Consider the following 14,787-nt stretch of genomic DNA (forward strand, 5'->3'; position numbering starts at 1 on the left):
CCTCATTTCAACCGAGCTACAAATATTCTCCTTTATTGGTTAAATATGTATTTGAAGAATATGACTTTTTATTTTGAAGGAAATGAAATTGGCCATCTTACCAAACATACATTTTTCCTGATCATAACATATCACATTTTAGCCTGAGGCCCCCAAACACAGAAGCAAAGTTCAATTATAGTTTAGTCTCAACATCTTAGGAGTCTTGCATTACTTAAATGCCTGCTCCATACTGAAGTGTTCCTTTGACACTGGCCCAGTCTGCCATCCTTTCTGCCCTGAGCCCCCACCGTCAGCTGCTTCCCCAGTCACCAGGGCTGGACAGGTGAAGCTGCCTGCCTTGCCTTCTCATTTCTGGTGGGTCCCAGTTCATGGGGGGGGGATGCTCCTTCATTTTCTTGGGAGTACCTCACCCATCTGAAGCAACTGTGTTCTCCTGAGGCAATTACTTTTTAGATCCAGCAATGCTTCAGGACTCACCCTCAGTCCTCGTTTGCCGAGAGCTAAAGAGCACTTTTTTTTTTCTTTTATAATATTCTTTATTGGATTCAGGAGCATACACTGGAATGTGCCATACAGGCTGTAAGTAATTATTTTGCAGGGTTCCAAAATCTTATTTCAGTGTCACCTTCAATATCATTTGGGAATAAATTGCATTTGACAATAGAATTAAATTGAACCCCATATTAAGAATCAGGCAGACAAATCTCCAAATCAGTATGATTCACGGTCCCCACCTAGGGCTCTCTGGACAGAGGTGGTGTGGGGTCTTCTTTAGCAGGCAAGCACAGCCCAATGCATTCAAGGTGCCCAATGCGTCCCTGCCCACAAGCTGAGATTTCCAGGATCTCAAAGTCAGAGAAGCCAGAAAGAGCTGCCCTTTATTCTTCTGCAGGGGCACCAGGTTCAAGAAAATGGTAAGAGAGAAGGGAGGAGCTTTCAGGCGAGAGCTGCACAAGCATGGAAGCTTCCCCCACCTCCGCTCAGGATCAGATGGGTTGGCAAGGTCAGCACAGCACTGGAAAAGGGAGGCTGCTGGTAGCAATCTCCTTGCCGCTGCATCTGGAACCATTTTGGGATACCCTCTATGGAAGAAAAGGTGGGGTGGGGTGGAGGGAGAAGGCGCCTGCCAAGGGGGGGCATCTGTGCCAGAGAAGCAGGCAGTCTCTCCCGGCCTGAGTGGTTGGGACTTGGGAAATAAGGTCAGTAGGTAAACAAATAACGTTCCCTGACGCTGAAGGCTGCAGCTCTCTCTGTACATAGTCAGTCTCGGCCTTGCTTGCTGCTTCCCTTCAACAAGGGTTACAGGATCTCGTATTTGTCCACGAGGAAGGTGGTCTCTGTGGAGAATCTCACAGGGCTGTTCCCATCCACCTGAGTCACTTGGGTGACCTGCAGAAAGAAAAGAGTTAGTTGGGAAGGCAAGACCTGCCACCAGTCACTGTCCTTGACTTCCCCAAGTGCCAATAAAAGGGTGGAGGTTTTGGTCCCTGTGAATGACCAGGGCGGCCTGAAGAAACGAGTAACCGCTGACAAAGAGGCTCAGGACACCATTCAGTGGAGAAGCAGCTGTTCTGCCAGTCCCATTTGGGTGGAAACAGCTCCCTTCCTTCTGCCCCGATAGGTAGCTTTCTCCAAATAGGGCACAGGAAAGGAGAAGGGCGACAGTTGTCATTCAGCCCCCAGCAAGGCACACCTGAATGTTGCAGAAGTTCTTCTTAGAGACAAAGGAAACGTGCACGGGGAAGAAGTCATTTGGTTGCCCTGTGATGCTGAACTCCAGGCTGCCACTCTTGTTTTTGACATCAACCACTGGCAAGCACCACTCGAGAAGGTTTTTTCGGCTATCGTGGCGGTATTCACCATTAATCTCTCCAATTACAGGAACCCCCACACCAGACCTAGGCAATCAACAATGAGTTAGCTCTGAACGCCCCACCACCCCAGAACTGGTACTCCTGGTGGTTGGGAAGATTCTTGGCAGGCAGGACAATTACTCACGGCAAAGGGATGGTGATTACCACGTCATTTAACTCCAGCCTATCCTCCTGCAGCTCATACTCAATGTTGACATCACAGCTGTTGCCACTTTCTGAGGGCCAGCAATTAACTAGGATCCAAAAGAAAGCCAGCTGAGATAGTTCAAGCAAGGAGATCTGAATGTTCTCAGCAGGGATAGGAGCAGGACACTGGCTGGCTGGCTGGCTGGCTGGCTGCCGCCTCTGGGATACCTGCTACTCCCTGAACTGAAGCAACTCACTGGTCAGCGGAATGAGAGACTCCTCCGTCGTTTGCAGCCGCCATTTCAGCACTCCCACGTCACTATTGATGGGGAACGACTTATCTGGGTTCTTCAAGCCAATCACAGACTCTGACATAAAAAGCTTCTTGTCAACATTGGGGTGAGTCTGAAAAGGGAGCCACCGGTCAGCCAAGCCACTCCACCCCAAAACAGACGTGCCCACCTCAAAATAACCCCGATCCTAACCTCCAGCCAACCTTACCTGGAGTTGCACACCTTTTTTGTCCTCATTCTCAATGTGGATACAAATACGAGCAAACTTTTCATCCAGGATCCGCAGCATGATCATACCATGCAGCTCCATGTTTTGAAGCCCCCCATCCCGGCCACAGGTTAGCGAGATCTTCTCTTCTATCTTCATATGCACGCTAGAAGAAGGGAGGACCCAGGGGACAGGGCGTTAGAGGCCTCCTTCCTTCCAACTGGGCTTCCCAGGTATTAAGAGAGAGGCAGCCCTTCTGCAGCCCTGCCTCCTCAGGAGAGCCACAAATCATCACTATGTATTACAGCCTTGACCCTTGCAAATTCACTGAAAGCCCAAACATCTCCAAACAGCATTGTGCTAACCCACAGCTTGACTGGTTTCATTATGGTTTACTGCTTGGGACAGTGTTGAACTAGACAAAGACTCAGCCATCAAACCATGGTTAAAAAGCTCCCTTTGGCTTAACATAACAGTGCTCTCAGTCAAAGCTTCACCTGATTACCCAAACTCCACCTAGCTGCTGAGTTCCTGCTTGAAAGTCCACTAAAGATATTTACTCTCCAGGAGACCAGGTTTCCTCTGGGCTTGGGTTAGAACAGAAACCTGGTTTTTGCTATGCAGGGTTGCTGTGTGCTTTTCTCTTTACCTTTCCGCATTCCTGGGTAATACACATACCTCTCCATGTTAATGGGTGGAGCAAGAACAGCTGCTGAATTTGAGGAACGCTTGCCAACAGAAGAAGCAACAATATTTTCACCTTCAGATTTTAGTTTATCCACAAAATTATCCACTTCCTTCCCTTTAGTGCCGAGCTTAAGTGCCTTGTTTGAACCAGAAGGTCTAAACAAACAAAACAAAATGCATGAGACATTTTGCCCAAAGGAAGCAGCAAGATCCTTCCCTGCTTTCCTTGCTCTGCATCGCCCATTTCATTAAGAAAAAAATGAAGATTTGTTCATGTGCCATCCAGGATCTTCAGATGGGAGAAATCCACAAGAAAGTTCTCAGGCTTTAGCTCATCAATGTATCTGCTACACATCCCAACTAAGTCACCATCTCGCCCTGTTCTGACCAATGCTGCTTTTGTGTTATTTGCCATTTGAACGTTACTGTAAGTCGTTCTGAATCTTTACGCAAGCAGAAAAACAAGTATGTCCCCCATGAAACAATACAGATAATTCTCAACTCAACATTTCATTTAGTGACCGTTCAAAGTTACAATGGCACTGAAAAAAGTGACTTATGACCATTTTTCGTTGCAATAGCCTCATGGTCACCTGATCAAAATTCAGAGGTCTGACAATTGACACATGATGGTCCCGGGATCATATGATCACCTTTTGTGACCTTTTGACAAGCAAAGTCAATGAGGAAGCTAGATTCACTTAACAACCATGTTACTAAATTAACAACTGCAGATTCACTTAACAACTCTGGCAAAAAAAGTCGCAAAATGGGGCAAAACTCACAACTGTCCCAGCAACAGAAAGTTTGGGCTCAATTGTGGTCGTACGTTGAGGACTACCTGTAAATGCATAGAGACCCATGAACCCTCCCTTGCAACCCATTTACCTTCTGCAACCAATCTTGCCCCCAAAGCAAATGACACACCTGGTTGGAGCCGGAGTTATTTTTGGCTTCTCTGACTCAATAATGGTTTCAGTGATCATAGCAGCAAGGGTGCCTCCTGATACGGCTGAATTGCCAAAGCCCCCAAATCCTGGAGCTTTGGTGCCTCGCCGCTCGGCATCCCTCCGTGCTTGTTGTAGCTCCTTGGCTTTCCGTCGCATCTCAGCCTTAGCTTCTCGTTCTTGGGTCTTGAAAAAAGGAAGCAAAAACAAAGCAAATGGCTTTGTCTGAGAGCAGAACAGAAAAGAAGCGGGTGACCAGCCATCTTCCACAGAAAGCCAGAGAACCTTTGACCTACTTCGCGAACAGCCCTGAAGACCTTCTCCTCGTGAGAATCCATCTCGGTGAAGGTCCGGATCTGGGCCAGGTTGACGTTCTCCCGGTAGCCCAGGGCGACGATCTCGTCGAAGGCAAAGATGAGGTCGAAGCAGTGCTCGGAGATCTCGCTCTCCTCCAGCGCCCTGCAGTACTCGGGGATCTGCAGGGGGCGACGGGGAAGGCTCAGCGCTCGGCCCGCTCTCCTCTCCGTCTGCCCGGCCAGCCGCCTCCCGCCACCGCCCAGCTCACTTACCACCCGGGAGAAGAGCCGCAGCGTCTCCAGGTCCTCCAGGATGTTGCTGTTCTTGGTGGTGATGAGCACCATGTAGAGCTTCTCCAGCGGCTGGTACACGTAGCGCACGCTCTCCGTCTCCACGAACGTGTGCTGCTTCCCCGTGTTCATCAGCTTGGGGAAGGCCGCCAGCAGCCCCTCGATGCGCGTCCGCGTCATCTCCACGAACTGCCGCGACACGATCGCCTTCCCCGCTTTCGTGCAGACCGCGGCGGCCAGGAGCACCTGCGGAGGAGAGAAGGCCCACGCTCGCAAGGCGGCTCCGGAGGCCGGCCTAGCGCGGGGAGAGCGCCGGCTCGCAACCGCCTCTCCCGGCCCGTCCCGCCGGCTCCCGGCCGTAGGGCCGAGGCTTGTTTCGGCCGAGCCTCACCATGGCGGCGACGGCGGCGGCGGCCTCCGCGGAGTTGCTCCTGCTGCTGCTGGGCGCCGCGTCTCCGCCGCTTCCGAGTCCCGCACAAGATGGCGGCGAGCCACGTCTCTCAGGCGGAAGCGGCGTCACTACGCAGGCGCAGTCGGCCCTAGTGTGGAGGGGGAAAAATGCAGCCGGTTCTCGCGAGAAGGTTCCGGCCTCCCGTTGCCTGGCGACGGACCCGCTGCGGCCCCAACTCCCGCGGCCCCCGACGCAGCATGAGCGGAGCGCCACCGGCGCCGCCCGAGCCAGGGCTGCAGGTGCGGGGCAGGGCCGGGGGCGCAGCCGAAGTCTGGGCGCCGGCGAGCCGCCCTCCCTCGCGTTTCTCTCGCTTTTAGACGCGGCTAGTGGAGAACCAGCCCTACGACGAGAGCCTGGACGTGAACGAGACGGAGGAGGTCGCCAGCATCTACGCGCCCAGCCCGCCGCAGCCCGGTGGGTGCCCGGGGGAGGCGGGCACGAGGGAGCCGCGCTACACCGCCCCCTCCCCCTTCCCCCGTGACACCGCCGTTCCCGCCCGCAGGCCCGCGCCCCGCGCGCCCGCCGTGCAGGGATAGCAGCGACGAGGACGAGGATGGAGGCGCGGCAGCCCTGAAGGGAGGGAGCACCCCACCGCGCGCGCCCGGCTGGGCCCCCGTCGCCGCCCCCGACCGGCCCGCGGGCGCCCTGTTGCAGCCCGAGAAGAAGGGCGGCGGGGGGGGCGCCGCGCTGGGCTCCGGCCGGCGCTTTAGCGGCCACGAGGTGGAGGACGACGACGAGGACTCCTCGGAGACCGACTCGGACGACGACGACGACGACGAGGATGACGAGCACGGCGCCCCGCTGGAGGGGTAGCGCGGGGGAGGGGTAGCGCCGGGGGGGGGCGCGGGCGCGGGGGCGGCCGGGGCTCAGCCGCGCTGTCTCCTCCCTCTCTCCGCAGGGCTTACAACTCGGCCGACTACGACTACCTGCCCGTCTCCCTGGAGGTGAAGGAGCTGTTTCAGTACATCCGGAGGTGAGGGGGGGGCTGGTGGGGGTGTGTGTGAGGAGGGGCACCTGGCGCTGCGCTGAGCGGCTCCCTCCTTCCCCCCTCAGGTATTCCTCCCAAATGATCGACCTGGAGCACAAGCTGAAGCCTTTCATCCCGGACTTCATTCCTGCCGTGGGAGACATCGATGCTTTCCTGAAGGTGCCCAGAAGCCTGGGTCCTGGGGGGAGCGTTTGTCCCATGAGACCCTTTCCTGGAGCTCTTGCTGCTGGCCTGTGGAAGATGCTGGAGAGTTGAGGCCCAGAGCCTTGGCCAATGGCCCTCAAGGACTTGCTCTGTCCCTTGGGAGGTTTGAAAATATGTTGCTGTGGCTCATTTTTTGCAGGTTCCACGCCCAGATGGGAAGATGGATAATTTGGGCTTGTTAGTGCTGGATGAGCCATCCACCAAACAGTCGGATCCCACCGTACTTTCCTTGTGGCTCACCGAGAACTCCAAGCAGCATAATGTAGCTGTAAGTGGAGGAGGAAGGAAATGGGCAGGAAGCCATCGCCACAGGTCCAGTCCACTGACGAGGTCGGCTTGCATTTCTAGCAGCAGGTGAAAGTAAAGAGCCTTGAGAATGCGGAGAAGAACCCCAAAGCCGTGGAGAGCTGGATTGAGAGCATCAGTGAACTCCACCGCTGCAAGCCTCCGGCCACTGTCCATTATGCTAGGTCTGCCTCGATGTCCCCCGAGGAGCCCTTGATGCTTCTTGCCTTTTTCCTCTTTACAACGGGGAAGTGCTCCCATAGGGCCTCCTGGTGACTGGCTCTCAGGGCTGCTTGTCCTTTGCAGGCCGATGCCCGATATAGATACGCTGATGCAAGAATGGACTCCAGAGTTTGAAGAGTTGCTGGGAAAGGTATAGTGACCTCCCCAATGGGTAAGTTCTGCCCCATACCCTATAACTGGTTTCTTTTGAGGGTTTCCAGCAGGATCATGAGAGCTGCTTCATGCAGAAAGTGCAGTCAGCCTTAAACTTTCCTTTCTGGCCCCCAGGTGAGCCTCCCGACTGCTGAGGTTAACTGCAGCTTAGCTGAATACACAGACATCATCTGTGGTGAGTGCCCTGACCCCCGTGCCGCCCCTGGGGATGTTTGCTGAAGGCCTGGCTCGTTGACTCTGGACTGAGCCAAAATAGCTCTGGAACCAAACATCTCATGGATCGTCCAGCACCTGGCAGAGTTCTCTGGGTTCCACTTAACGAAGTTGGACCTGGAGCTTCTGGCTTAAATGCTTCTCTTGGGGTTTTTCTCCAGCCATTCTAGACATTCCTGTCTACAAGGGTCACATCCAGCCTCTGCACACCTTATTCTCACTGTACTCCGAATTCAAAAATTCACAGGTAAGCAAGAGAGCTGCTACTATTGCTACCCACAAGAAGGGGGCCTGCTGGAACAGGTCTTCTCTACCTGCTTTCACCAGGAGACTCTAGAAGGAACGGTCTCCACAGGAAGCCTGAAATGAGATTCACTTCATTGGTGGTTTCTGCTTTTTTGCAGCATTTCAAGGCTCTGGCTGAGGGCAAGAAGGTTGTCAGCCCCCCCTCCAATCCACCCTCACAGGCTGGAGAGATAGATATTTTAAGTTTCACCTGAGAGCAGAGGTCACAGTTTCCTGCCTCCCGATGTTTAAATAAAGGTGCTGCTGACCTCAGGGTTATTTAAGAGAGGTTTCCAGAACCCATTCCCTTGGAATTGTTGCTGGCCTGTCATTCAGATGATAATTCAGTGTGATATTTGTGTAATAAAGTTTTGCTGTAAGTGTTGCCCTGCCTCTCAAGGAGAGATGGTATGCAAGCCGAGAGTTTGGGGAATGTGGGACTTTGTGTCTTGTTGCTGGATTGGAGCTCTTGGGAGCAGAGCAAAGCTATTGTAAGGCTTTGAAACAGGTCCAGCAGCCTGCTCTGCCTTTTAACTGCAACACATGCCAGCACTTTATGTATGTGCCTAGGTTTATTGGGCTTCTTTTACTTCCCGGGGACTGGGGGACTGAGAGATTGAGAGTCCTTTTTATAGCAGCCTCGCAGGCAAATCCAGGCAGGGGGAAGGAAAGGGTAACACCTTAATCACAGTCATTTATTCTTTAAGCATAGAAGTTGCAAAGCTGCAATCCTGGGCTGAGATGTGCATGGCGATAGCTTTCCCGGTCTGCAGATGGCAAAGGCCAGGTTAGGAAGACAGTCCTCAGGTTGGATGGAGAAGCAGGGCAGCTGCTGGATGCCTGTTTTGCTGGAAACGAGTAAAGAGTGAAAAGGACCCACCCTGTACAGTTCAACCTGTTGTCCAGGACCAAACCCTGCCAGGGGCTCCTTTGCCCCTGGAGGTGCCCTCACCGTCCTGTTCCAGGGTTAAGAGCAGAGGTACTCCTGGCCCCCTTTGCCCACCCTCCTTGTGCCTCTCTTGCTTCTCTGTGCTGGGGATGGACACGGTGACAGACTTCACAGCCAGATTTCATCGCTACTCATACTAGTGGCTCTATAAATATATCCAACGGTAAGAAATTGGCCCAAACCTGCAGAAGCAGAAAAAGAGGATATGGAATTTGGTCCACAACAGTTACTTTTGCAGGATTTTTGAAAGACTTAGGTTTCTTTGAAACTATCCATGAGCATGCAGGATCATCCAACAGAGATGACTTACTTCTAAGTTCTAAGCAGATTCAGTTGCAATAAGGAAACAGGCAGGCATCAGTGGGTGCCTTTCACACAGCACCAACGGCAGCTTACTTCCCCTGGTAGCATGCCTGAAATGCTGGATGGCAAAAGGGTGCTCTGCAGGACTGCATTTTGCCAAAGAATTCGGGGTTGCTGACTAAAACGAAGGTGGGCTTTTCTTCTGAAAGAGCCTCCCACTAGTAAAACTGTGAAAGAGTCCTAAAATGCTACTTAGGACAGACATTCTTCTGACTCATCTGACATTTCCCTGGGGTGGTGAGTGCACAGCAGTCTTCTCCAGCACCAGGTGGAGCTGGTCAGAACTGTCTCTTGAAAAGGGAATGTCTCCAATATCTCACAGCTTTTCCTGCTACAGAATTAGCTGTATTAAACTGGTATATCACTGAACGCTAGCATTTCCTATGTTTCAGAATTAAATCAAGAGGGGCTTGGCCAAATGAATGTAGCTCCTTCCCCACCCCCACCCTACATGGCAGAAGGTCCCGTTACCTTGTTCAGCAAGGACCGGGTGATTTTTTGGGTCCGAAATAGCATCTTCATCTTGTTCTGTAGGAGCACTATTCGCTCTACCTTTGGAGTAGTGGGAAAGAGTGCTGGAGCAGTGACTCATGCCTTGACATGCCCCCCCCCTTTTCCAGCTCCCCCCCAAGATCCTCACCACTTACTTTTTGGTTCTGGCACAAGATCGTTGAGTTTCAGGTTAGAAGGGAGAGACCTGTTTGCCCGTGTCAGATGGGCTTCCTTCGGCTGAAGGACATTGCTGTGGGAAATGCAAAGCAATTCGCTCTCGGATCCTCCCAGCTCCCCCCCATACATGCTTCAAGGCAAGGCCACGGGTTCTTGGGATTTTACTTTCTCTGACCCTCAGAGAAAGCTGACCAGAGCATCGTTCTCTGGGGAGGTGCTTATGCCACCTGTCAGTGGGTCTGTATAAAGTATTCCCAAAAGAGGCTACAGAGCAAACAAGGGGCTTTTACCCCCCCCTAGCAGTCCCAGAAGGTTACCTCAGAGGAAGCTGCGCTGCTAGGCCATGTCCTAAAAAAGAAGAGAAAGGAAGGTGACCCCCAGCAAGGAGACAGGCCCAGCCCAGGCTGAAAAGGCTTCTGCACCTACCTGCTGACTTTTTGGGCTTCTGGGAAACAGCCCAACTGATTAGCACCCCAAAACTCAGCAATATCACCAGAGCCACAGCAGCTGCCCCCACGAGGGCCACCAGAGGCAGTTCAAGCTGGGTGGCCAGGAGACCTAGAGAAGCCGGAGATGCTTGTCAGCAGGCCGTGGCTTCACCCTGCTCTCTACTGTGTTGAAACGTGGCCTCATCCAGATAAGCAAGCTGGCCCTCCTCTTGCTGGCTTTCCCTCGCCCAGTGTTGCTCTCTGCAGGAAGGCTGCCCTGTCTCTGGGAAGTAGCCTCAAAGGAATTTTGCCAGGGCAATGCAAGCATCTGAATGTCTGCCTCCTACAGGCCAAGAACAGGGAAGGCAGCCTGGGGTCGCAGAGGGCTGCATCCAACTGTTGGGGCGCAGATGGGCCCTGGAGTGGCAAGGAGACAGACTCCCCTGGGGCTGTGGGATGGAAGGAAGGCTTGGATCTGGCATCCATGAAGAGGAGAAGGGAGGCCTTGGTGCCAGCCAGTTCATGCTTGGCGGAGGCTGCGGACCTGCCCCAATCCCTGGTCCAGGCCTGTGAGTCCCCGCCCAGGCCCGGACCCCGCACCCCTACCTACCGGGGAGCGGAACGGAGGAGCTGGCGACGCCCAGGCCGTTGGAGGCGCGGAGGGAGGCGTTCCGGGGCGGGCTGTGCAGCTGCACTCTCACGGTGTGGTTGGCGAGCCAGGGATAGGTCTGGGTGTCGAGCAGCAGGAAGCGGGAGGCGTTGACCGTCACCTGCCCGTCCTGGTCCACCCAGGTCACGTCGGCCGGCGGGTTGGCTTGGACCAGCACGAAGAGCACCAGCAGGAGGCCGGGCTCGCTCGCCTCGCGGTAATGGGCGTCCACCTTCACGATTTCGGGCTGAACTGCACTCGTACAGAGGGCGGCGCCGGTCAGCCTCCATCCCGCTTCTCCCCTCCGGAGCCCCCTGCGCCCACCAGCCGCCCGCCCCTCCGCCCGCCGCGCTCACACTGCACGTTGAGGAGGACCGAGGCGGTGGAGACGCGCCCCGTGGCCGGGTCGGTGGCGTCGCAGTCCAGCCGGTGGTCCACGCGCCGCGCCGTGACCACGAAAGTGCCGCTGCCGCCCTCCCCCAAGGCGTCGCCGGCCGCGGCCAGCCCCCCCCCGGATGAGTTCGTCTCCTGCCGCTCCCCGTTGAGGTACCAGGTGAGGTTGGGGGCCGCCGCCAGGCAGGTGAAGGCGCGGCTCTCGGCCTCCCGCAAGCTGCTCACCGACAGGGCCCGCCCGTCGATCCTGGTCTCCGACGTCGCCACCGCACCTGCGGCGGAGCGGAGCGGAGGTTACCGGCCGGAGGGAACCGTAGTTCGCGGGAGAAAAGCGCGTCGCCCGCCGCCCTACCTGGTGTGGCGCGCCGCAGCAGGAACGGCAGCAGCAGTGGCAGCAGCAGCAACAGCGCGGACGAGGAGCTCCCGGGCACCGAGCCGCCTCTCCGGCGCCGGCGGGGGGACAGAAAGGGGCGCCCCGGGCAGAGCAGCCAGCCTTCGGGGGGCGGCGCGCCTCTCGCTGCGGGACCCGGAGCCGCGTCCATCCTGGGCTGCGAGGCGGGAGGGGCTCCCGGAGCACCACAGGCCGCTCACCTCCAGGATGCGGCAGCAGCGTTTTCAACCGACCGGCACGTTAGAAATCCCGGCCTGGATTTCTCGGTCCGAAGACTCGCGATCCTGCCCGAATACCGCCGCCAGGGCGACCTGAAAAAGCGCTGCCTAGCGGGGCCCTCTTCTCTCCCTCCCTCCCTCCCTCCCTCCGCAGGGGGCTGCTGGCTGGGGACTCGGGCGACAAAAGCAGGCCTTGGTTGGCGGTGTCAAGCCGTGGGCTTTATTCAGCTGCCCTCTCGCCCCCTTCCCCTCCCCCCTCGCAGCCAGGCTCAACAGGTCTCCTTCTTCCTCATCAGCTCCGCCAACATCTGGTTGCAGAGGGCTGCGTAAGGGTTCATCAGTGCCAGCTGCCGGCGGGCAAAGACGCTGCCCAGGGCGGCCCCCTGCTCAAAGCTTCTCCGGGCCGCTTCCTCCTGGCCTTGCAACCGCTGGATCAGCCCGCGTTGGACAAAGCCTTGGCGGGCTACCGGGCCGGCCCCTTTGCTGAGCTTCAGTGCTGCCTCCAAGTCTTCCAGCGCCTCTGATGGGATGGAAAAAGAATGCGTGGCCGAGTTAATTAAATAAACGTTGGGTCAGTGCCTTGTACAAATAGGAAACCTGAGCCGTTCATGGCAGAGGTGGGGCTGCCCTATGGACCCTTGTCCCATTCCCAGAAGCTTGGGCTGGAGGGAGGGATGGGCCTGGCCAGAGTCCATTCTTGAAAGGCACATGTGGTGGTTGGCCTCATTCTGCTTTTCTGTTCTAGATCCTCATTAAGTTTTGGTTCCTTTCTTTTTGACCTAATTGTGAATCGTATTGTGAGTTGGGTAGCCATACAAATCAGATAAACGAGATACAGGGATCTGAAAAGGAACAGGATCAAACAGGGAGAGTGGAACCCTAGTTCAGGAGACTACTGTCCAGCATCCCAGTCACCTTCTGTGTTTGTATGACCTGTTATCCCAATGGATGGGAACCTCTCTGGTGAGGAGACTTTATATTTCTAGAGCAGCTGCTGGCAGTTTTGCTAATAGACCCAACAAAAATCCAAAAATGCTGTGCTTAAGATGAAGTGATCCAAGCAGATTCAAAGCGATGGTCTTGCTTTGTGCTCTCAGACCGAAGCAGATGCCCTGCTTTAGTGCCCTGAGCGACTGAGATTCCTATCCCAGGCCAAGTGCAGCCATGGTCACCAGTGGAGGGGGAGGATGGATGAAGCCCTGAGCGCACTTACTTGCGACATCCCCTTGGAGCCGAAGAGCTTGTGCACGGTTGTTGAAGGCCGAGGCTCGCTCTGGAAGCAGCTGGATGGCTTGGTTAAACTTTTCCAGGGCCAGCTCCAGGTCGCCTCCTTCAGCTGCTGCGATTCCCTGGGCCTCCAGATGAGTGGTTTGCCTCAGCAGCTCAGGATCAAAGCCGCCTTCTGTCACCAGCGTGAGAAGCAGTCAGGAAAAAGGGAGCTGGATCTGGCAACTAATAATCTCCTTGAGAGCCAACTGGTAGCCAGATGCCAATGCCACTCCAGGGACGATGGGTCCCAAGCAACTCCTCAAACCTAAGCTTTGGAAGAGGCAGTTGTAACAGCCAAGCCTTCCCCCACCCTTGTCTTTTGAAAGACGGACTGCCCTTCGGTGAGAAGGAAGCAACTGGTTAAGTATTGAGCCTTATAGCCTTGCTGCTTTTTGAAGCATGAACAAAGGTAGCAAGGGTCTGAAAGCAGCCTGCCAACCTTCTCCTCCCAATCCAAGTTTTGGAGAGCGATGGGCAAAATCTCTCCAGCCCACCATCCCTTTCAGGTGTCTGACTTGAAAATGATTTGTGAGAAATAGGTTGAAAAATCTGTTGTGAGCCCAGAGATCGGAGGCATCTCCTTGCTTCCGAGAGCTTGCAAAGAAAGAAGCCTCTGAAGTTTATGAAAAACCACCTCCCCCCTTCCCCTCCCCGAAAGTGAGTCATCACCTTGGATTAGTTGTTGCTTCTCCTGCTCCTCCTGCCAATCTTCATCAAAGGGAACATTTGGGTGGAAAATAGTTTTCAAAACTGCCTGATCATTGATGGTGGCCATGTTGAAGCCCTGGTGAGTTCTGTGGGGAGAATTGGGCCCCTTCAAAGAGATCTTGAAAGCTCTGGCTGGGGAGGAAGGGGCCGGTCCAGCAGCAGCCAATGGCCACGAGGGAGGAGCTGGGCTGTGCCCGCCAGCCTCCTACAGTGCAGAAGGCAGTGAAGGGCAACTGTTGGGGGTGATCAGGGAGCTGAAGTTGGGGTCCTGGGCCCTTTTCCTGAGCATATTTGGACAGATGAAATGGGGGAGCCCAGAAAGAGCAGGACTGAGGCCGTAGAGGAGAGGAACAGGAACCTGCTGAACAGGAAGCTTCATGCTAGTAGATGAACAATCTGACTTTGGAGGAAGGGGCTTCCTGGTACCGGAATTAAAGCATCATCTCCCTTGTGGAAAGCAAAAGGAGCTGCTGCGTTGGAGTCAGCATCCGTTTCTCTGTCCTTCAAGAGCCTTTGTGTATGACAAGCCAACTCAAATGGGGGCAGGTTTAACATGGAGATTGATTCAGCGGGGCTTTTTCTTGGGCATCCTGTGAAAAAATGCCGCTGAGAAAAATGAATCAAAAATGGGAACGCTTCCAGCAGAGGCTGGACTGAGTCATTCTCTTGCTCTCAGGCGTCAGGATTATGGAGGAAAGCAGCTGCCGGGGATTTTCACCTTGTTCTCCTTCAAAGAGCTCTGGGGCTGGGAGGTTTGCACATTCACTTGTTTTGGGCATGCAGTGTTTGGAGACCCAGGGACCTGACCAGCAAAGATACTGGGATACAGGACTATGAGGTCAACAGCTGCCTCACGTGTGGGGAACAAGGTCTTTCTATGATGCAGGTAAGAAGAATGCACTGGCCTGGGAAAAATCTCAGCCCCAATCATAACTCCATCCTTTGAAGCAATAAACTTGACATGTTTATTAATTAAACTATCACTTAAATAAAAAAGTGCATAGAAAATAAACATGTTTAAAAACTCCTTTTTTTGTACAACTATATACACTTATTTTTACATTCAGTCTTTCAGTCATTTCTTAAAACTATTGAAAGTACTTCCTTCATCCCTGTAACAATGACAGGGGATTAACACTGATGCAGCACAAGCAACACATTTCCTCCTTTTAAAGAAAAAAAAACTAATTTTGGAAGAACACA

General features: G+C 54.4%; 4 protein-coding genes and 1 long non-coding RNA gene across 5 annotated transcripts; 1 reads left to right on the forward strand and 4 right to left on the reverse strand.

Annotated features, from left to right (window-relative positions):
* Positions 1-44: 44 nt before the first annotated feature.
* On the reverse strand, positions 45-5,122 carry ARCN1 (archain 1). Its single transcript, XM_015812916.1, has 10 exons — positions 5,117-5,122; positions 4,708-4,971; positions 4,435-4,614; positions 4,119-4,324; positions 3,183-3,347; positions 2,505-2,670; positions 2,261-2,408; positions 2,002-2,110; positions 1,697-1,901; positions 45-1,392 (listed from the first exon to the last, which is right to left on the reverse strand). The coding sequence occupies exons 1-10, from the start codon at positions 5,117-5,119 to the stop codon at positions 1,303-1,305; spliced, it is 1,536 nt and encodes a 511-aa protein (XP_015668402.1). The 5' UTR covers positions 5,120-5,122; the 3' UTR covers positions 45-1,302.
* IFT46 (intraflagellar transport 46) lies at positions 5,118-7,932 on the forward strand. The gene is made up of 12 exons (XM_029283520.1): positions 5,118-5,306; positions 5,494-5,590; positions 5,679-5,740; positions 5,837-5,985; positions 6,075-6,149; positions 6,230-6,323; positions 6,508-6,636; positions 6,717-6,838; positions 6,960-7,026; positions 7,164-7,224; positions 7,424-7,509; positions 7,667-7,932. Exons 1-12 carry the CDS (start codon positions 5,118-5,120, stop codon positions 7,760-7,762), a joined length of 1,227 nt encoding a protein of 408 aa, XP_029139353.1. The 3' UTR covers positions 7,763-7,932.
* Positions 7,933-9,389: 1,457 nt separating this feature from the next.
* LOC114922352 lies at positions 9,390-9,872 on the reverse strand. Its single transcript, XR_003810387.1, has 3 exons — positions 9,846-9,872; positions 9,507-9,601; positions 9,390-9,411 (listed from the first exon to the last, which is right to left on the reverse strand). It is a non-coding gene; the product is annotated as an uncharacterized LOC114922352 (long non-coding RNA).
* An 83-nt stretch (positions 9,873-9,955) lies between these two features.
* Positions 9,956-11,540, reverse strand: TMEM25 (transmembrane protein 25; the record flags this gene model as incomplete). The annotated part of the gene is made up of 4 exons (XM_029283521.1): positions 11,351-11,540; positions 10,962-11,270; positions 10,567-10,857; positions 9,956-10,086 (listed from the first exon to the last, which is right to left on the reverse strand). Coding segments are annotated over exons 1-4 (921 nt in total), but the record flags the coding sequence as incomplete, so codon positions are not given.
* A 336-nt stretch (positions 11,541-11,876) lies between these two features.
* Positions 11,877-13,660, reverse strand: TTC36 (tetratricopeptide repeat domain 36). The gene is made up of 3 exons (XM_015812891.1): positions 13,546-13,660; positions 12,821-13,009; positions 11,877-12,127 (listed from the first exon to the last, which is right to left on the reverse strand). Exons 1-3 carry the CDS (start codon positions 13,649-13,651, stop codon positions 11,877-11,879), a joined length of 546 nt encoding a protein of 181 aa, XP_015668377.1. The 5' UTR covers positions 13,652-13,660.
* Between the last annotated feature and the right edge of the window lie 1,127 nt (positions 13,661-14,787).

Source organism: Protobothrops mucrosquamatus, unplaced genomic scaffold (genome assembly GCF_001527695.2).
Source record: "Protobothrops mucrosquamatus isolate PMUCROS unplaced genomic scaffold, P.Mucros_1.0 scaffold115, whole genome shotgun sequence".
Lineage (NCBI taxonomy): Eukaryota > Metazoa > Chordata > Lepidosauria > Squamata > Viperidae > Protobothrops > Protobothrops mucrosquamatus.